General features: G+C 52.0%; 1 protein-coding gene across 3 annotated transcripts in view; it reads left to right on the forward strand.

The window, feature by feature from the left end:
* Positions 1 to 21,003, forward strand: part of FGFR4 (fibroblast growth factor receptor 4) — a 35,174-nt gene that overhangs the window by 3,259 nt on the left and 10,912 nt on the right. For 2 of the 3 annotated variants that reach the window (XR_003853437.1, XM_029583847.1), the window contains exons 2-11: positions 3,952 to 4,036; positions 5,495 to 5,755; positions 6,080 to 6,157; positions 6,312 to 6,493; positions 9,819 to 9,942; positions 12,184 to 12,374; positions 16,305 to 16,443; positions 19,567 to 19,760; positions 19,905 to 20,032; positions 20,398 to 20,519. Coding sequence is in view for 2 of the 3 variants with exons in the window: in XM_029583847.1 (XP_029439707.1) it covers positions 3,952 to 4,036; positions 5,495 to 5,755; positions 6,080 to 6,157; positions 6,312 to 6,493; positions 9,819 to 9,942; positions 12,184 to 12,374; positions 16,305 to 16,443; positions 19,567 to 19,760; positions 19,905 to 20,032; positions 20,398 to 20,519 (1,504 nt within the window). In the remaining variant the exon portion in view is untranslated. The remainder of the gene's footprint in view (positions 1 to 3,951; positions 4,037 to 5,494; positions 5,756 to 6,079; positions 6,158 to 6,311; positions 6,494 to 9,818; positions 9,943 to 12,183; positions 12,375 to 16,304; positions 16,444 to 19,566; positions 19,761 to 19,904; positions 20,033 to 20,397; positions 20,520 to 21,003) is intronic. The other variant, XM_029583848.1, reaches the window with a different exon arrangement.

Here is a 21,003-nt window from a genome sequence, read left to right on the forward strand (position 1 = left end):
CTGCAGTGCCAACCCTGCCTGTCACTCCCAGCCCTGTACTAACCCTGCCTCTACCTCATAACCCTGCCTCCTGCAGTGCCAACCCTGCCTGTCACTCCCAGCCCTGTACTAACCCTGCCTCTACCTCATTCCCCCGCCTCTGCAGAGCCAACCCTGCCTGTCACTCCCAGCCCTGTACTAACCCTGCCTCTACCTCATAACCCCGCCTCCTGCAGTGCCAACCCTGCCTGTCACTCCCAGCCCTGTACTAACCCTGCCTCTATCTCATTCCCCCGCCTCCTGCAGTGCCAACCCTGCCTGTCACTCCCAGCCCTGTACTAACCCTGCCTCTACCTCATAACCCCGCCTCCTGCAGTGCCAACCCTGCCTGTCACTCCCAGCCCTGTACTAACCCTGCCTCTACCTCATAACCCCGCCTCCTGCAGTGCCAACCCTGCCTGTCACTCCCAGCCCTGTACTAACCCTGCCTCTACCTCATAACCCCGCCTCCTGCAGAGCCAACCCTGCCTGTCACTCCCAGCCCTGTACTAACCCTGCCTCTACCTCATAACCCCGCCTCCTGCAGTGCCAACCCTGCCTGTCACTCCCAGCCCTGTACTAACCCTGCCTCTACCTCATAACCCCGCCTCCTGCAGTGCCAACCCTGCCTGTCACTCCCAGCCCTGTACTAACCCTGCCTCTACCTCATTTCCCTGCCTCCTGCAGTGCCAAACCTGCCTGTCACTCCCAGCCCTGTACTAACCCTGACTCTACCTCATTCCCCCGCCTCCTGCAGTGCCAACCCTGCCTGTCACTCCCAGCCCTGTACTAACCCTGCCTCTACCTCATAACCCCGCCTCCTGCAGTGCCAACCCTGCCTGTCACTCCCAGCCCTGTACTAACCCTGCCTCTGCCTCATAACCCCGCCTCCTGCAGTGCCAACCCTGCCTGTCACTCCCAGCCCTGTACTAACCCTGCCTCTACCTCACTTCCTTTACTACCACCACCACCACCCAGCTACTAACTCTGATTGTGCCTGTTCTATTCCTTGTCCTCTGCTGGGGCTAAGCCTGACTCCATTCCACTCTCCACCTGCTCCAGTACTTACTTTGCCTGTTCCACCACCGTCCCACCCCCAGCAAGCACAAATGCACAGTCAGCTGCACTGTTTAACACACAGTTTATACCCACTGCTACCTGACATGCATTTTTTTGTGACCACTTTATCTTCCTGGTTGCAACCCTTGATTTTATCTCCATGTGTTGGAAAATAGTGAAGTGCTAGTTGTATCATTAAAAACTTGCGTTTCATTTGGACAAAACAGCATTAATTATATGGACTGGATTCTCCCTGCATGTTTGTCTTGTATGGTTGTAATATTTCTCTATTGCCTCCGGTGTGAAACCTGGGTGTCGTGCGTCCCTGTGAAGATTGGCGAAGGCAGTGGGTTTTAAGCTTCGCTTGGTGCATAGGTTAAAGCCACTGCTTGAGCCCTATGACTTTTTCACCATCCTTCAATCGCGTTTTCTCCAGTACTGATTATTGTAATTCTGGCCTCCCAGCAAATGCTCTCAGGGCGCTGCCCGCAGTGTTTACGAGAAGACACTACTCCAGTTCTTGGCTCCTGGTTCAATGGAGGATTACATTTAGACAGCCTTGCTTATTCACAAACTGCTACATAAGAGCTATCTCCTTGGGTCAATGCCACTTTGCAATCCCACACGAGGCCGTCTAGAAAAGCCTTCCCCTTCTCCATAGCAGGAGCAACACGTTCTGCAATATAGAAACACAGAAACATAGAAATGAATGCAGAAGAAGACCAAACGGCCCATCCAGTCTGCCCAGCAAGTTTCACACTTTTTTTTTCTCTCTCATACATATCTGTTACTCTTGGCTCTTAGTAACCTTTTGGTTCTATTTCCCTTCCACCCACCCCATTAATGTAGAGAGCAGTATTGGAACTGCATCTAAGTGAAATATCAAGCTTGATTAGTTAGGAGTAGTAACCGCCACAATAAGCAAGCTACACCCATGCTTATTTGTTTACCCAGACTATGTAATTCAGTCCTTGTTGGCTGTTGTCTGTATATAGATCCACTTTTCTTCATTCCCCCTGCCATTGAAGCAGAGAGTTATGCTGGATATGCATTAAAGTGAAGTATCAGACTTTCTCCCCTGCCGTTGAAGCAGAAAGCTATGCTGGCTATGCGTGAAGTATCAGTCTTTCTCCCCTGCCATTGAAGCAGAGAGCTATGCTGGATATGCATTGAAAGTGAATTATCAGGCTTATTTGGTTTGGGGTAGTAACCACCGTAGCAAGCAAGCTACTCCCCGCTTTTTGTGAATGCAAATCCTTATTTCCACATTTCCTCTTGCGGTTGAAGCTTAGAGCAATGTTGGAGTCGCATTAACTATGTGTATGTTTATTGAATAAGGGTATTATCTCCAGGTAGTAGCCGTCATTTATTTATTTATTATTTATTTATTTAGCACTTTTATATACCGATATTCAAGTAACAGAGTTACCAATCACTTCGGTTTACATTCCAACAAAAAACCATGACATGAGAATGCCTTACATTGAACCAGGGTGATCAAACTAGTCATTCCTGCGAGCCACCCACTCTTCATTCACGTCCCCTAGACTTTATGGATCCAGGGTGTTTATCCCACGCCACTTTGAAGTCCTTCGCAGTTCTGGTCTTCACCACTTCCTCCGGAAGGGCATTCCAGACATCCACCACCCTTTCCGTGAAGAAATATTTCCTGACATTGGTTCTGAGTCTTCCTCCCTGAAGCTTCAAATCGTGACCCCTGGTTCTGCTGATTTTTTTCTGACGGAAAAGGTTTGCTGTTGTCTGGATCATTAAAACCTTTCAAGTATCTGAAAGTCTGTAATATATCACCTCTGCTCCTCCTTTCCTCCAGGGTGTACATATTTAGATTCTTCAATCTCTCCTCATAAGTCATTTGATGAAGACCTTCCACCTTTTTGGTCGCCCTTCTCTGGACCGCCTCCATCTTGTCTCTGTCCCTTTGGAGATACGGTCTCCAGAACTGAACACAGTACTCCAGGTGAGGCCTCACCAAGGACCTGTACAAGGGGATAATCACTTCCCTTTTCTTACTCGATATTCCTCTCTCTATGCAGCCCAGCATTCTTCTGGCTTTAGCTATCGCCTTGTCGCATTGTTTCGCAGACTTCATATCATTAGACACCATCACCCCAAGGTCCCTCTCCTGCTCCGTGCACATCAGCCCTTCTCCCCCCCATCAAATACAGTTCATTCGGATTTCCACTCCCCATATGCATGACTCTGTACTTCTTGGCATTGAATCTCAGCTGCCATATCTTCGACCACTCTTCCAGTTTCCTTAGATCCCGTCTCATTCTCTCCACTCCTTCCGGCGTGTCCACTCTGTTGCAGATCTTAGTGTCATTCGCAAAAAGACAAACCTTACCTTCTATCCCGTCCGCAATGTCGCTCAGAAAGATATTGAACAGGACCGGTCCCAAAACCGATCCTTGCGGTAAACTGCTTAAAACCGCTCTCTTTTCAGAGAGAGTTCCATTTACCATCACACACTTGGTACCATATGAGATTTGTGGTGGGTACTTAATTTCTGGAAGAAGGTCAGAGCTTGGCCGTTTGTCTTTCCTGAACGAGCTCACCTCTCCATAGGAATGGGTTGGCTCCATGGAGAGCTAGACGGGTGGAGTTGGGAATGGAGAGAGCAATGCAAGCTTTTGTTGGAAGAAGAGAAGGGGCAGATTGTTAGGAATTACTGTTTTGTATTGTACTATGGCTTTATTTTAATTGCTTAGATTTAATTGATAAAAGTGGAAATCAAATAAAAGTAAATTCATATAGAAATGAGAGATGAGCCTGCAGTGCTGGCTGTGTCCCCCCTTGCCTGTTCTTTCTCGCTTTGAGGCAGTACTGACCTGACCTCTTCCCTCTCTCCTCCAGGCTCTGCAGATGATGCATCTTTTCCCCAGGCTTCTGCTGGGGCTTCTGGCTCTGACAGCTGCAGGCAGCACAGTCAGAGAGGCCGGTAAGAGACCCACGTCTAGAAGCAAATGGACAAGGCTAGACTTAGAGACCACCCTGAGCCCCTGCAGATAGCCAGCCCTCTGTGAGTGGAGACCATGACTGAGAAATACCTTGTCCAGTAAAGAAAGAGAGAACAAATAAATGAGTGCAAAGTTGGAGCTGAGGGGAAGTGAAGCCTTATTGGAGCAGAGAGTGCAAGCCGAGCTGCGGGAGAGCCTGCTGGGTCCAGCCCTGCCATTGCCTCTTCAGTCAGGAACAAACGTCTTGGGTTGTTGCTGTATTTAAATCCCTCGGCGAGAGCTCAGACCTTCTCACACAAGACTAATTAGAAAAGTAATCTCTGCAAGGGAGGCCAGGGTCACCCAGACTGATCTTCCCAGGGACTGCCTTAGGCCCAGCTATGTCCCTGCCCAGAAAGGCTCAGCAGTGAAGCAGAGCTGCTGTGTAGAGGGGGAAAAGCCCCACAGAAAGCAGGTCCACGTTTATCATGGGAAGAAGTAAAGGGGAGGAGTGTTGGGATGTCACAGGGGATCTCCTGGCTCACATTGCTGTTACAGGATTGCTTTAAGGCAGTTTAATCTTCTCTAAAATTCATACTCACTTCACCTGAGCCACATGTCCTGTGTGTAATGGCGCAGAGCAGACCTTGTACCTACAACCCTGCATGTTGATAAAACCAAAACAAAATTTTAATAGAATCTGTGCCCTGCCATAGGATTAGTGCACCTGCTATGTGGCAATTTATGCAATCTCACCTCCCTGTCTCTGCCGACGCTCTGCTGCCTGTGTGTGCCCTCGCTCTGCCTCCCTGTCTCTGCCGACGCTCTGCTGCCTGTGTGTGCCCTCGCTCTGCCTCCCTGTCTCTGCCGACGCTCTGCTGCCTGTGTGTGCCCTCGCTCTGCCTCCCTGTCTCTGCCGACGCTCTGCTGCCTGTGTGTGCCCTCGCTCTGCCTCCCTGTCTCTGCCGACGCTCTGCTGCCTGTGTGTGCCCTCGCTCTGCCTCCCTGTCTCTGCCGACGCTCTGCTGCCTGTGTGTGCCCTCGCTCTGCCTCCCTGTCTCTGCCGACGCTCTGCTGCCTGTGTGTGCCCTCGCTCTGCCTCCCTGTCTCTGCAGACGCTCTGCTGCCTGTGTGTGCCCTCGCTCTGCCTCCCTGTCTGTGCCGACGCTCTGCTGCCTGTGTGTGCCCTCGCTCTGCCTCCCTGTCTGTGCCGACGCTCTGCTGCCTGTGTGTGCCCTCGCTCTGCCTCCCTGTCTGTGCCGACGCTCTGCTGCCTGTGTGTGCCCTCGCTCTGCCTCCCTGTCTCTGCCGACGCTCTGCTGCCTGTGTGTGCCCTCGCTCTGCCTCCCTGTCTGTGCCGACGCTCTGCTGCCTGTGTGTGCCCTCGCTCTGCCTCCCTGTCTCTGCCGACGCTCTGCTGCCTGTGTGTGCCCTCATTTTGCCTCTCTCTCTTGGAGCAGGGCTGTTTGCACATCTAATACTGGACTCCAATGAACGTGTCTTGCTGGATGCAGGCAATGCTCTGAGGCTTGTCTGTAATGCTGCTACCAAAAGCATCAGCTGGTATAAGGGGGTGTCACACCTGCTGCCTGGGGGACGTGTCAGCCTGCGACACAGAATGCTGGAGATCCAAGCTGTGACGGCTGAGGATTCAGGACTCTACCTGTGCGTGGAGCATGCAACCGGCCAGGTCTTAAGGAACTTTACCGTCTCCATTCTTGGTAAGGCAGGATTGACCTGTATGACTGAAATGGCATCCCTGGAAATAAAGCTTTAGTTTTGGTTACATCACAGGAATTCTCCCTGCTCGAGCTGTGCGCCTGTGCTGTTCCCTACGATGCCTCCTGCTGGCAGAGTCTGGTACTGCTGTTACTACTGCCCACTTCTGTAGGGCTGCTCTGACACATGCAGTACCGTACAAAATCACATAAGGAACGGGTCCTGCTCAGTAGAGCTTACCATCTAATCGAGATAAAAGGAACTACAGTTGCTCCCTGTTCTACCTCTTTCCTTTAACTAAATTCTCTTTGGTTTTCTATTTCTAGACTCTCTGGCCTCCGGCGATGATGAGGAGGAGGATAATGACCGGGATTTAAGAGAGAGCGTCTCTTACACGCAGCAAGGTTAGTAAGGTCCCGCGTGCTGGCAGTGTGTGCGTCGTGCACGCTGAAGAGGAAAAGCTGCCGGGGCCACCACGGGAGGGCTGATGACAGCTCCCACATGCAGACGCTGGACTGCCTGAAAAGGCTTCTAGCACAAAGCCCTTATTTGTCGCAGGTTTTTCTCTTGCAGTGCCGCACTGGACACAGCCCCATCGCATGGACAAGAGGCTCTTTGCTGTTCCAGCGGGGAACACGGTAAAGTTTCGCTGTCCTGCCACAGGAAACCCTGCCCCCGGCATCCGCTGGCTGAAGGATGGGCGTGCGTTCACCGGAGAGCGGCGCGTTGGAGGGATCCGGGTAAGATGGGCTGCCTCGGAGATGTGCCGTCAGCCTCCCATTTCTGCATCGCAGCGGGAGACCTAGAGGAGCTCGGCCAGAGAGAGGGAGGCCAGAGAGAGGGTGGCCGGAGGGAGCTCGGCCAGAGGGAGGCCAGAATGCATAGGGTCAGGATAAAAAGGAAGCGGTTTTATGCCATTGACTGAGCTGGAGTACCAGGCCCAATTCCCCAGGGAAGGGCTCCCAAAAGCCCAACTGCACATACCTAATGCATTCATCAAACACAAAAATAAATCAAGACCTTTTAATTGGCCTTCCCGAATACATTTCTTCACTAACTTTGGGGTTAGCACAACAGAATGAGCAAGAACGACATTGCCAGAAAATACAAGTGAAACGTAGAAAATCTCCTGGACCTGAATGTACCTCGTCATGAGCGACCAATGAAAAAGCACGAGCTAAATGCAAATAAATAAAGGTCGATGGGAGTTATTCCAGTGACAGGCTCATAGGGCCCATGCAGTACAGTGCGCTCAGCTGAGGGCTGGACGTGCATCCTAAACCGCCCATGCAATAAGGGGATACGCGCGTAGCTAATGGCGCTCATCACCTTTCAATTCATGCAAAAGAAAGTGTCCCCGACTTGCCCATTTTTACCCTCAAAACTTAACGCCCGTCCCGGAGCAGGATTTAATATTGCATCGGCCCCAATGAGAATAAACCGTGCGTTGTGCGCATTGAAAGCCGTTTGTGCTGTGCATTTCCTTTTCTGCACCCACACGTAATTTCTTTTTTATCTCCTGATTATCTTGCACACCATAGCTTACTGCATCAGGAGTTAGGGATAAGACCGCGCGTTGTTCTCATCTCCCCAAATCTTCCAGGGTTCCCTGTGGGGAGAGATTTAGTCTGCAAGGCTCTGAGCAGCTGACGAGGTCAGTAATAAGCATTTCCTGATGATTGATATTGAAGTGAGATGATAAAACCCAAGTCCTGTGACTGTAATGCTAGGAATATCCATTCCCTTCCTAATTTCAGGGATACTTTTGGAGTTTCTTCCCAAAATGCTGGATACGACACAATTCAATGTCCCATTTTTCAAATCGTGATGAAAATGTCTTGAGCAGACTTCTTACTGCTTCTCTGATCCCCTGAGGGTCCCTCTGCAGAATATCTTGATGATATCTCAGGTGCTGTCTCCTCTCTTTCACCTCCCCCGTCAAGGGAAGTCTAAATTCCTCTAGCGAGGGTGAGAGCAATTTCCCAAACTCCGAAAGAATGAAGGACGGACAGTGAAACCTTCCTTCAAAAGAAGTTTACAAAAAGAAAACCATTTTCTTATCACCGTTTCCTTCTCTTTCTGAACACAGAACTTAATACATAAGGCCCAAGGGAAAGCAAACTGGAGCGGAAAGAAAAGCAATCGTGAAATATTTAACAGCAAATCCGCATCCTAAAATGGTGTTTGACTGCATGGGGGAGCTGAGGTCTCCTTACTCCTTATTCCTTTCAGTACTGAACTCCAGCTCACTTCCCATTACATCAAGGCCTCCAGGCGTGCACATGGTCTCACCCCCTCCCCTCCTCGCTCAGATGTAACCTCCTCTCCTCTCTCTCTTTAGGCGGTGCACGTGGTCTCACCCCCTCCCCTCCTCTCGCTGTGGGAGATGCGCATGATGTAACCTCCTCTCCTCTCTCTCTTTAGATGGTGCACGTGGTCCCACCCCCTTCCCTCCTCGCTCTGTGGGAGATGCGCATGATGTAACCTCCTCTCCTCTCCTCTCTCTTTAGGCGGTGCACGTGGTCCCACCCCCTCCCCTCCTCGCTCTGTGGGAGATGCGCATGATGTAACCTCCTCTCCTCTCTCTTTAGGCGGTGCACGTGGTCCCACCCCCTCCCCTCCTCGCTCTGTGGGAGATGCGCATGATGTAACCTCCTCTCCTCTCTCTCTTTTGGCGGTGCACGTGGTCTCACCCCCTCCCCTCCTCGTTCAGATGTAACCTCCTCTCCTCTCTCTTTAGGCAGTGCACGTGGTCCCACCCCCTCCCCTCCTCGCTCTGTGGGAGATGCGCATGATGTAACCTCCTCTCCTCTCTCTCTTTTGGCGGTGCACGTGGTCTCACCCCCTCCCCTCCTCGTTCAGATGTAACCTCCTCTCCTCTCTCTTTAGGCGGTGCACGTGGTCCCACCCCCTCCCCTCCTCGCTCTGTGGGAGATGCGCATGATGTAACCTCCTCTCCTCTCTCTCTTTAGGCGGTGCACGTGGTCCCACCCCCTCCCCTCCTCGCTCTGTGGGAGATGCGCATGATGTAACCTCCTCTCCTCTCTCTCTTTAGGCGGTGCACGTGGTCTCACCCCCTCCTCGCTCTGTGGGAGATGCGCATGATGTAACCTCCTCTCCTCTCTCTCTTTAGGTGGTGCACGTGGTCTCACCCCTCCCCTCCGCACTCTGTGGGAGATGCGCATGATGTAACCTCCTCTCCTCTCTCTCTCTTTAAGTGGTGCCCGTGGTCTCACCCCCTCCCCTCCTCGCTCTGTGGGAGATGCGCATGATGTAACCTCCTCTCCTCTCCTCTCTCTTTAGGCGGTGCACGTGGTCCCACCCCCTCCCCTCCTCGCTCTGTGGGAGATGCGCATGATGCAACCTCCTCTCCTCTCTCTCTTTAGGCGGTGCACGTGGTCCCACCCCCTCCCCTCCTCGCTCTGTGGGAGATGCGCATGATGTAACCTCCTCTCCTCTCTCTCTTTAGATGGTGCACGTGGTCCCACCCCCTCCCCTCCTCGCTCTGTGGGAGATGCGCATGATGTAACCTCCTCTCCTCTCTCTCTTTAGGTGGTGCACATGGTCCCACCCCCTCCCCTCCTCTCGCTGTGGGAGATGCGCATGATGTAACCTCCTCTCCTCTCTCTCTTTAGGTGGTGCACGTGGTCTCACCCCCTCCCCTCCTCGCTCTGTGGGAGATGCGCATGATGTAACCTCCTCTCCTCTCTCTCTTTAGGCGGTGCACGTGGTCCCACCCCCTCTCCTCCTCGCTCTGTGGGAGATGCGCATGATGTAACCTCCTCGCCTCTCTCTCTTTAGGCGGTGCACGTGGTCCCACCCCCTCCCCTCCTCGCTCTGTGGGAGATGCGCATGATGTGACCTCCTCTCCTCTCTCTCTTTAGATGGTGCACGTGGTCCCACCCCCTCCCCTCCTCGCTCTGTGGGAGATGCGCATGATGTAACCTCCTCTCCTCTCTCTTTAGGTGGTGCACGTGGTAGTCCTCCCACTCCTCCACCCTTCCTCCTCCATCTCTCCGGGTGGGCACCGGGCACTAATCCCTCATTCTTTCTGTGTCTCTCTAGCTCCGGCATCAGCACTGGAGTCTAGTGATGGAGAGTGTGGTGCCCTCTGACCGGGGTAATTACACCTGCTTGGTGGAGAACAGTTTGGGCAGCATCAGCTACAGTTACTTGCTGGATGTGCTGGGTAAGGCTTTCGGGTCTCACTGTACTTACCTCCTGCCTTGCTTTACCAAGGTTCAACCCAAAGTCCTTTCCCACTGGATCTCAGAACACCCTGGAGGGAGGGGGACATTCACCCCGATCGCTCCTTCATGCTAAGAGGAGAGAAAGGCAAACCTAAGAGCTCTATTAAAATACCAAATCAACAATGACCCTCAGGTCATTGAAACGTAGAAACACGAGGACAGAAAAACTCTGCCCTTCCGTCCAATTAATTCAGCATTATAATGCTCATCATTTCCAGAGATCCCCTGTGCATGTCCCATGCTTTCCTGAATTCAGATCCTGTCCTTGTCTCCAGCACCTCCACGGGGAGGCCGTTCCATGCATCCACCACCCTCCCTGTACAGAAATATTTCCTTAGATTACTCCCGAGTCTACCCCCGATAACCTCATGTCATGACCCCTTGTTGTAGAGCCTCCTTTCCACCTCCTGTGCAGGGAAACCTTTGAGATATTTGAATGGCTCCATCATATCTCCCCTATCTCACCTTTCCTCTAGGGTGTACAAGTTTAGATCTTTAAGTCTGTCCCCATAGGCTTTAGAATAAAGACCACTGACCATTTTAGCTGCCTCCCTCTATCTCACCTTTCCTTTAGGGTGTACACGTTTTAGGTCTTTCTGTCCCTATGTGCTCTAGACCAGAGATCAGTGACCATTTCAGCAGCCCCCTCTGGCCCGACTCCATCCTGTTTATATCCATTTGAAGGTGCGATCTCCAGAATTGTACTCAGTATTCCCAGTGAGGTCTCACCAGGGACCTGTACAGGGGCAGTGTCACCTCCCTTTTTCTGCTGACCAGTCCTCTCCCTCTGCAGCCAAGCAGCTTTCTGGCGCTTACCATCGCTTGATCCACCTGTTTGGCCACCTTAAGATCATCAGATACAATCACCCCCAGATCCTGCTCTTCCTTTGTGCTTAGAAGAATTTCACCTCCAGTACTGTATTTCTCTATTGGATTTCTGCATCCTAAATGCATAACTTATGTTTTTTATTTCTATGCCACTTATGTCAAAGACCCTAAGTGTCTTACAGAAGAATGTACACAATTGTAAACAATTAAAATCAAACATATCGAACAACTAATAAAAAAAAAAAAGTGCAATTTAAACAGAACCTAATTAAAACACCAAATTAAAAATAAAATTCTCATAAATTCAATAAAATACGACAAAAAATTAAATTCAGATGAAATTAATGTCAAAATAGGCTGTATTTTTTTTAAAGAAAAATGCTGTATAAAGAAAGTTTGTAATTGTTTTCTGATTGACTCTGTATTTAGCATTAAATCTGTGGCCCCACTCGGCCTTTATTCTAATGGGTCAGCCCTGTCATTTTGAGAAGGTAACCAGTCAGTTTAAAAAAAATTAAAACCAAAAAGCCCCCAGAAGGCCTTAACCTCTCCCATCCAGCCAATAGTATTGTAGCTAGAAAAGAGAGAAAGTCTGCAAGCCCCTCCCAGCCAACCTCCAGCTGATGACTGACAAACTCGATCCTGCTGTTTCCTCCCTCCATGGGTTATTTAAAACCCACTGAAAGGCACAGCCTTCTCTTTTCTGTCCCCCTCTCCGCTCAGTCGGTCGGTTACTCCCTCCCTCTCTTACTCCTACAGCTGATATCCCTGTGCGGTGGACGTTCTCCTGGGCCCAGTCTCTGCAGCTGAATGCCAGTGAGTGTCCGAGTGAGTCGGCAGCTGCTCTGCTCTCATGGCCCAGCAGAGGCCTGGATTCTGTACCAGAGCTGCTCCCCTCCCAGACACTGGCCCTCAGGGCTGGCTGTGGTGCAGGGGGCAGGGCAGGTCTTACTTCTGCAAGCCCTACTGAAACGCTACTAAGAACCAGTGGTTGACAAGCATTGGCCTAGACTAGAAGGGAAGTAGAAGCTGTAGTGATGCTCTGGACTGTGACTCTTAAATGCTGCACATGTGTCGGAACTGCACCAGATTACAGAGATAAGACAGCAGCGGTTTTGGTGTCTGGAAGTGAGATTTATCTGAAAGTCCCCACACTCTGAGGAAATATATAAGCTGAAGTGGTAGCTGTGCTTCCAAATTCCTGAAGGCAAAAGGAACCTTACTTCACTCGTAGCCCAGGAAGCTTCTCATGCTCTCCTGCGCTCTGACATAATGACAGCAGCTCTTCAGATAATTCTGCCGTCTCCACCATCCAGGTCAACTGAATCTTTGCTTTTGTGTGTCCTCTGCAGAAAGGTCACCTCACCGGCCCATCCTTCAGGCTGGACTACCTGCAAACACCACGGCTGCTCTGGGCAGTGATGTGGAGTTCCTGTGCAAAGTCTACAGCGATGCTCAACCACACATCCAGTGGCTGAAACATTTAGAAGTGAATGGGAGTAGGTATGGGCCTGACGGGGTGCCCTTTGTACAGGTGCTAAAGGTAAGTACATCAGGTGTGCAGCAGAGCCTCACCCAGGCATCCAGCATGAAATCCATTCCCCATCCCCCACCTGATCCAGTCATCGAGCAACATTCCCCTTCCCACCCATCTACCCCACCTAGCAAGCCAACACAGAGTTCCTCTTCCTCACCAGGTATCCAGCACAGGGATCCCCTCACCACAGCTTGCCCATCCCTCTGTCTCCACACCCTCACGTCACCCAGATATCCAACACATAGCACCCCACATACTGCAAAAGAACCACTCCTCCTCCCCCACCCATAAGGAACACGGGTGGGTGTCTACGTATTTAATATCCTGCAGTTTCATATATATCAAAGCGGGTTACAATAAATTCTAAATGCACAATACAAGAACAATGCCAGCAGGTATTTTTCAGAGAGAGGGGTTCTGCTCTCCCAGAGGAGGTGGTGGTAATGACAGTGACAGACTTAAAAACAAAACGCATGAGATAAACAGGATCCTTTGTGGCAAGGGAATTGTAGTGAGGGCACTGGGCAATCTTCACTGTGTCACAGTTGAAGCCCAGAGCAGCGGTGACAGCGCTGCGTGGCGCTTCCTGGGTGGCACGGGGTGATCCACATGGAAAGCAGCGACGGCACTGCGTGGCGCTTCCTGGGTGGCGCGGGATGATCCACATGGAAAGCAGCGACGGCGCTGCGTGGCGCTTCCTGGGTGGCACGCGGTGATCCGCACGGAAAGCAGTGACGGCGCTGCATGGCGCTTCCTGGGTGGCACGGGGTGATCCACATGGAAAGCAGCGACGGCGCTGCGTGGCGCTTCCTGGGTGGCGCAGGGTGATCCGCACGGAAAGCAGTGACGGCGCTGCATGGCGCTTCCTGGGTGGCGCGGGGTGATCTGCACAGAGCAGCAGTTCCAACCTTCAAAGGGACAAAACATGATTGAGGGTTGGGTTTCATGCAGGAATTCATGCTGGGCAGACTGGATAAGCCTTTCTGGTTGTTATCTGCAGTCATTTACTGTTTTACTATGTTATATAATAAACACCAAACCAAGGCCAGCCACACATACCCACCTATAACTCCCCCTCTATAACATAATTACAATTAATACTGCCTTTATCCTGGTTCTATTAATGCCATACACCATGAGTTTTGATTTAAAAAAAAAAACAAACAAACAGACAACCCACCCACTCCTGTCAACACAGACAAATCTAAACTGGATTGGTAATGAGAATAGACTTTCAAGGTCAGGAGTTATATGGTCCCATCGTTTCTTACCTTATTGTGGTCTGGATAAGTTGTAGGCATTTCAAATGTGCTACTGATATACCTATGTACGAATAAGAATAATCAATACAGCTAATAACCAAAGTATGGAGTAAAACGATCACATCTTGCTGTGTCAAAACTGATAATAGTTGGTGAATGTAATGCAGATGGAAAAAAGAGGATTTCAGTACATCAGAAATATGCTTCTGCATGGTTAACTTGTTATCTAGAAGAACCCCTAGGCTACGCACACATTGTATGGGGACAGTCTAGACTCCTAACGCTGACAAATGATCAAGAATTCTGTCCTATTTTGTTATCCAAAGAGCCTCCATTTTCAAAAGATTAACCTTGAGCCTGGAGGCTACCAACCAGTATGCTAGCTCAGTCCAATGCTTTCCTCTGATCGTCCCCAAAATGAACAGTTGCACATCATCTGCAAAAAAATAGCTGTCAGTATAGAAGCTCTCTTTCAGGGTGGCCAGAGACAATGAAAAGTAGCGACAATATAATGACCCATGATGTAGCACAACAAATCAATTCCAGTGCACTTTATAGATATGGCTGTCGAAAAAGGATGAGAACCAGGCCAAAGCTCTATTCGTTAGTACTCAAGTGCATTAACTAATCCAGAAAAAGTGAAGGTGGTCATTAAATCGAGCCTAATAAGGGAATTAAATTCCTTATCAGCCTGAAGTCCAATCCCATTGACCATATTCAAGAAAGCTGTTTCGGTTCCTGTCCCTTCTGAAATATCACCTGATGGGATTGAAAAGCTGGAATTTTTTCTAAATGGTTCTGGATTTGAAAAAAAATCACTCTTTTTCAATGGGTTTTGTAAGGTAAATTTGACATTGGGCAGTAACGTGAATGTTAGATGATCGAGGGGTTAAAGGGGCACTTAGAGAAGATAAGGCCATCGCAGAAAGATTAAATGAATTCTTTGCTTCGGTGTTTACTGAAGAGGATGTTGGGGAGGTACCCGTAATGGAGAAGGTTTTCATGGGTAATGATTCAGATGGACTGAATCAAATCACGGTGAACCTAGAAGATGTGCTAGGCCTGATTGACAAACTGAAGAGTAGTAAATCACCTGGACCGGATGGTATACACCCCAGAGTTCTGAAGGAACTAAAAAATGAAATTTCAGACCTATTAGTAAAAATTTGTAACTTATCATTAAAATCATCCATTTTACCTGAAGACTGGAGGATAGCAAATGTAACCCCAATATTTAAAAAGGGTTCCAGAGCGATCCGGGAAACTACAGACCAGTTGGCCTGACTTCAGTGCCAGGAGAAATAGTGGAAAGTGTTCTAAACATCAAAATCACAGAACATATAGAAAGACATGGTTTAATGGAACAAAGTCAGCATGGCTTTACCCAGGGCAAGTCTTGCCTCACAAATCTGCTTCACTTTTTTGAAGGAGTTAATAAACATGTGGATAAAAGTGAACCGGTAGATATAGTATACTTGGATTTTCAGAAGGCGTTTGACAAAGTTCCTCATGAGAGGCTGCTAGGAAAAGTAAAAAGTCATGGGATAGGTGGCGATGTCCTTTCGTGGATTGCAAACTGGCTAAAAGACAGGGAACAGAGAGTAGGATTAAATGGGCAATTCTCTCAGTGGAAGGGAGTGGACAGTGGAGTGCCTCAGGGATCTGTATTGGGACCCTTACTGTTCAATATATTTATAAATGATCTGGAAAGAAATACGATGAGTGAGATAATCAAATTTGCAGATGACACAAAATTGTTCAGAGTAGTTAAATCACCAGCAGATTGTGATAAATTGCAGGAAGACCTTGTGAGACTGGAAAACTGGGTATCCAAATGGCAGATGAAATTTAATGTGGATAAGTGCAAGGTGATGCATATAGGGAAAAATAACCCATGCTATAGTTACACAATATTAGGTTCCATATTAGGTGCTACCACCCAAGAAAGAGATCTAGGTGTCATAGTGGATAACACATTGAAATCGTCGGTTCAGTGTGCTGCGGCAGTCAAAAAAGCAAACAGAATGTTGGGAATTATTAGAAAAGGGAATGGTGAATAAAACGGAAAATGTCATAATGCCTCTGTATCGCTCCATGGTGAGACCGCATCTGGAATACACTAGTGGTCATACTTGTGAGAGGAATAAAACCAATACACTACTAATACAACTTCATCAGCTAATATTTCACTTATTCAGTATGGGGAAATGCTGAATATGGGAGCTTCAGACTCATAGAGGCAGTGTGCTGGTTTGCTTTGAGTGGATGTGCACTCTCCAGTCCCTCTGACATGCTCCATGCTTCCTCTCTCCTGTAAGACAGCTCATGCCTGTTGAAATCCTCTCTCTTCCAGTCAACATGCTACACGTTTCGCCGTATGATTCAACCACATTGCTCAGCCATTTTTCTTTTTTATTGAGACAGCGGCTGTTACATGGGGGGGGGGGAGGAGTCTCACTAGTGCCCTACACAGAGGTGCCAGCGCCTCCTTTTCCTGCTGCTGTCCTGGGGAGAGGAGAGGAGATGAGGGGAAGTGCAGTTAGTGCTTTTGGATGTATTGCCCCAGGGAGGAGGGTGGTCGGTGCCTTGGGAGGGAAGGTGCACGCAAGCCCTGGGGCGGGGAAGTGTAGTCAGTGAGTGTCCTCTCTGTCTCAGCCTTTCCTCTTTTCCTCAGACAGCCGACATTAACAGCTCGGAGGTGGAAATTCTCTACTTGAGGAACGTCTCCCTGCAGGATGCAGGCGCATACACCTGCCTAGCAGGCAACTCCATCGGTCTGTCCTACCAGTCTGCATGGCTCACTGTGCTGCCAGGTGAGAGGGAGGAGGGGGGCACTGTGCTGCCAGGTGAGAGGGAGGAGGGGAGCACTGTGCTGCCAGGTGAGAGGGAGGAGGGGGGCACTGTGCTGCCAGGTGAGAGGGAGGAGGGGGGCACTGTGCTGCCAGGTGAGAGGGAGGAGGGGGCACTGTGCTGCCAGGTGAGAGGGAGGAGGGGGGCACTGTGCTGCCAGGTGAGAGGGAGGAGGGGAGCACTGTGCTGCCAGGTGAGAGGGAGGAGGGGAGCACTGTGCTGCCAGGTGAGAGGGAGGAGGGGGGCACTGTGCTGCCAGGTGAGAGGGAGGAGGGGGGCACTGTGCTGCCAGGTGAGAGGGAGGAGGGGAGCACTGTGCTGCCAGGTGAGAGGGAGGAGGGGGGCACTGTGCTGCCAGGTGAGAGGGAGGAGGGGGGGCACTGTGCTGCCAGGTGAGAGGGAGGAGGTGGGTGCTGAGGTCCCAGGATGGGATAGGCAGGAGGTGCTGAGGGGGGAGTTCTCAGGAAGTGAGTGGAGTCTTCTTGTACATGTGTTAGTGAGCGCCACACGGGGCTGGACTCCTCCTGGGAGATGTCGCTGTGCTATGGACACGGGGCTGGACGCCTCCTGGGAGATGTCGCTGTGCTATGGACACGGGGCTGGACGCCTCCTGGGAGATGTCGCTGTGCTATGGACACGGGGCTGGACGCCTCCTGGGAGATGTCGCTGTGCTATGGACACGGGGCTGGACGCCTCCTGGGAGATGTCGCTGTGCTATGGACACGGGGCTGGACGCCTCCTGGGAGATGTCGCTGTGCTATGGACACGGGGCTGGACGCCTCCTGGGAGATGTCGCTGTGCTATGGACACGGGGCTGGACGCCTCCTGGGAGATGTCGCTGTGCTATGGACACGGGGCTGGACGCCTCCTGGGAGATGTCGCTGTGCTATGGACACGGGGCTGGACGCCTCCTGGGAGATGTCGCTGTGCTATGGACACGGGGCTGGACGCCTCCTGGGAGATGTCGCTGTGCTATGGACACGGGCTGGACGCCTCCTGGGAGATGTCGCTGTGCTATGGACACGGGGCTGGACGCCTCCTGGGAGATGTCGCTGTGCTATGGACACGGGGCTGGACTCCTCCTGGGAGATGTCGCTGTGCTATGGACACGGGGCTGGACGCCTCCTGGGAGATGTCGCTGTGCTATGGACACGGGCTGGACGCCTCCTGGGAGATGTCGCTGTGCTATGGACACGGGGCTGGACGCCTCCTGGGAGATGTCGCTGTGCTATGGACACGGGGCTGGACGCCTCCTGGGAGATGTCGCTTGTGCTATGGACACGGGGCTGGACGCCTCCTGGGAGATGTCGCTGTGCTATGGACACGGGGCTGGACGCCTCCTGGGAGATGTCGCTGTGCTATGGGACACGGGGCTGGACGCCTCCTGGGAGATGTCGCTGTGCTATGGACACGGGGCTGGACGCCTCCTGGGAGATGTCGCTGTGCTATGGACACGGGGCTGGACGCCTCCTGGGAGAGTCGCTGTGCTATGGACACGGGCTGGACGCCTCCTGGGAGATGTCGCTGTGCTATGGACACGGGGCTGGACGCCTCCTGGGAGATGTCGCTGTTGCTATGGACACGGGGCTGACGCCTCCTGGGAGATGTCGCTGTGGCTATGGACACGGGGCTGGACTCCTCCTGGGAGATGTCGCTGTGCTATGGACACGGGGCTGGACGCCTCCTGGGAGATGTCGCTGTGCTATGGACACGGGGCTGGACGCCTCCTGGGAGATGTCGCTGTGCTATGGACACGGGGCCTGGACGCCTCCTGGGAGATGTCGCTGTGCTATGGACACGGGGCTGGACGCCTCCTGGGAGATGTCGCTGTGCTATGGACACGGGGCTGGACGCCTCCTGGGAGATGTCGCTGTGCTATGGACACGGGGCTGGACGCCTCCTGGGAGATGTCGCTGTGCTATGGACACGGGGCTGGACGCCTCCTGGGAGATGTCGCTGTGCTATGGACACGGGGCTGGACGCCTCCTGGGAGATGTCGCTGTGCTATGGACACGGGGCTGGACGCCTCCTGGGAGATGTCGCTGTGCTATGGACACGGGGCTGGACGCCTCCTGGGAGATGTCGCTGTGCTATGGACACGGGGCTGGACGCCTCCTGGGAGATGTCGCTGTGCTATGGACACGGGGCTGGACGCCTCCTGGGAGATGTCGCTGTGCTATGGACACGGGGCTGGACGCCTCCTGGGAGATGTCGCTGTGCTATGGACACGGGGCTGGACGCCTCCTGGGAGATGTCGCTGTGCTATGGACACGGGGCTGGACGCCTCCTGGGAGATGTCGCTGTGCTATGGACACGGGGCTGGACGCCTCCTGGGAGATGTCGCTGTGCTATGGACACGGGGCTGGACGCCTCCTGGGAGATGTCGCTGTGCTATGGACACGGGGCTGGACGCCTCCTGGGAGATGTCGCTGTGCTATGGACACGGGGCTGGACTCCTCCTGGGAGATGTCGCTGTGCTATGGACACGGGGCTGGACGCCTCCTGGGAGATGTCGCTGTGCTATGGACACGGGGCTGGACGCCTCCTGGGAGATGTCGCTGTGCTATGGACACGGGGCTGGACGCCTCCTGGGAGATGTCGCTGTGCTATGGACACGGGGCTGGACTCCTCCTGGGAGATGTCGCTGTGCTATGGACACGGGGCTGGACGCCTCCTGGGAGATGTCGCTGTGCTATGGACACGGGGCTGGACGCCTCCTGGGAGATGTCGCTGTGCTATGGACACGGGGCTGGACGCCTCCTGGGAGATGTCGCTGTGCTATGGACACGGGGCTGGACGCCTCCTGGGAGATGTCGCTGTGCTATGGACACGGGGCTGGACGCCTCCTGGGAGATGTCGCTGTGCTATGGACACGGGGCTGGACGCCTCCTGGGAGATGTCGCTGTGCTATGGACACGGGGCTGGACGCCTCCTGGGACACTGCTCCGGCATTTGGCATTATTTGTCATGATAGTTTCAGTAATCCTCCTCCACTCTTCTCACATCTTCTTTTCTCCATCCTCGTTCTTCCATTCTCCCCTCTCTCTATTTCTTCTCGTTCCCGACACCTCCACTCTGCTTTTCAGAAGAGCACCTTGGGATGGAGGCTGAGATTACTGGTGTGCAGGACATGGATCTCATCATCTACACCTCGGGCTCTCTGGCCCTAGTTATGGCCATCGTCATCGTGGTTCTGTGCAGAATGCAAACCGAGCCCAACAGACGGACTCAGGAACCGGCAGCAGTGCACAAACTAGCAAAGTTCCCTCTCATGAGACAGGTACAGACAGTCTCTCTCTTGCACTCCCACTGCCTCTACCCCTCTCTCTCTCTCTGATGAGACAGGTACAGACCTTGCAGTACCACTCATCTTTGGAAGATATCCTGCCACATTAATGCCTGTGCACCATCCTTTTTTCTGTAGTTTTCCCTGGAATCCAGCTCTTCCCTTGTGAGGGTTGCACGGCTTTCATCCAGCTGCACCCAGGTCCCTGCTGGAGTCATGGAGGTGGAGTTACCCCTGGATGTGAAGTGGGAATTCCCACGAGACAGGTCGGTATTAGAGCACTGGTTTCAAAGCTTTACTTGCACTAATCGGCACTCCCTTGGTGCAGTTGAAAGTCCGCAGAATAAAATAAACCCTGCACTGAGAGGAGGTGTTCAGGTCAAGGACAGACGACGTTCTCACTCCTGTGTACATACTTTTCCAGCAGATATCTGTGACCACGCGCTTTGTATCTGTGGCAGGTTTCAAAGGACAAGTGGAGATGGACTTTTAATTTGCAAACTGCTGCAAAGCTGGCAGGTAGAAAGCCCCAGTGCTGGAACTGGAAGGACGCACCTGGCGTCTGCATGCAGCTGGCTTAATGTAACATCTGCAGTGCTCTGGCCTTACAAGAAGGGACTTTCTCTTGCAGGCTGCTGCTGGGGAAGCCCTTGGGGGAGGGCTGCTTCGGCCAGGTGGTGAGGGCAGACGCCTACGGCATCGACAGAGACAGACCAGAGAAAGCCCTTACTGTGGCAGTCAAGATGCTGAAAGGTCAGACCACAAAATACTGTTTAAACAGGTTGGAAGGTGGATACTGCTGCATCACACAAATGAGATATTCCTGGGCTGAAGTGGCAGGGGATGTGGATGCACTCAGCTCGCTGCTCCAGGCTGGGCCCTTGCCTGCCTGCCTCAGGGTAGGAGGGGAATCGCCGGGTCACCACCAGAACTGGATCTGTTCTCCTTGTTCCTGCTACCATTGCCCAGATCCAGCTTTTACTGCCATGCAGTTGCTATCACTGTGCAAAATTGCATCTGTCTGTATGTACCTGCCCCTGCTACAAGTATGCAGACAGATGGATGGACAGAGACAGAATGTGCTAATGAAAGAATGTCCATCCACTCAGCTTTCCGTCTTGGTCCTCCTGTGTCCCATCAGGACATTCCCTTATTAATGTATCGTTTTGTAAGGTAAGGCAGACACACTGGGGCTCTGTCTCATGGCTGCAGGCAGGGCGTTCACAGATTTACTCTC

The sequence above is a fragment of the Rhinatrema bivittatum genome, chromosome 18 (genome assembly GCF_901001135.1).
Source record: "Rhinatrema bivittatum chromosome 18, aRhiBiv1.1, whole genome shotgun sequence".
In the NCBI taxonomy this organism is placed as follows: Eukaryota; Metazoa; Chordata; class Amphibia; order Gymnophiona; family Rhinatrematidae; genus Rhinatrema; species Rhinatrema bivittatum.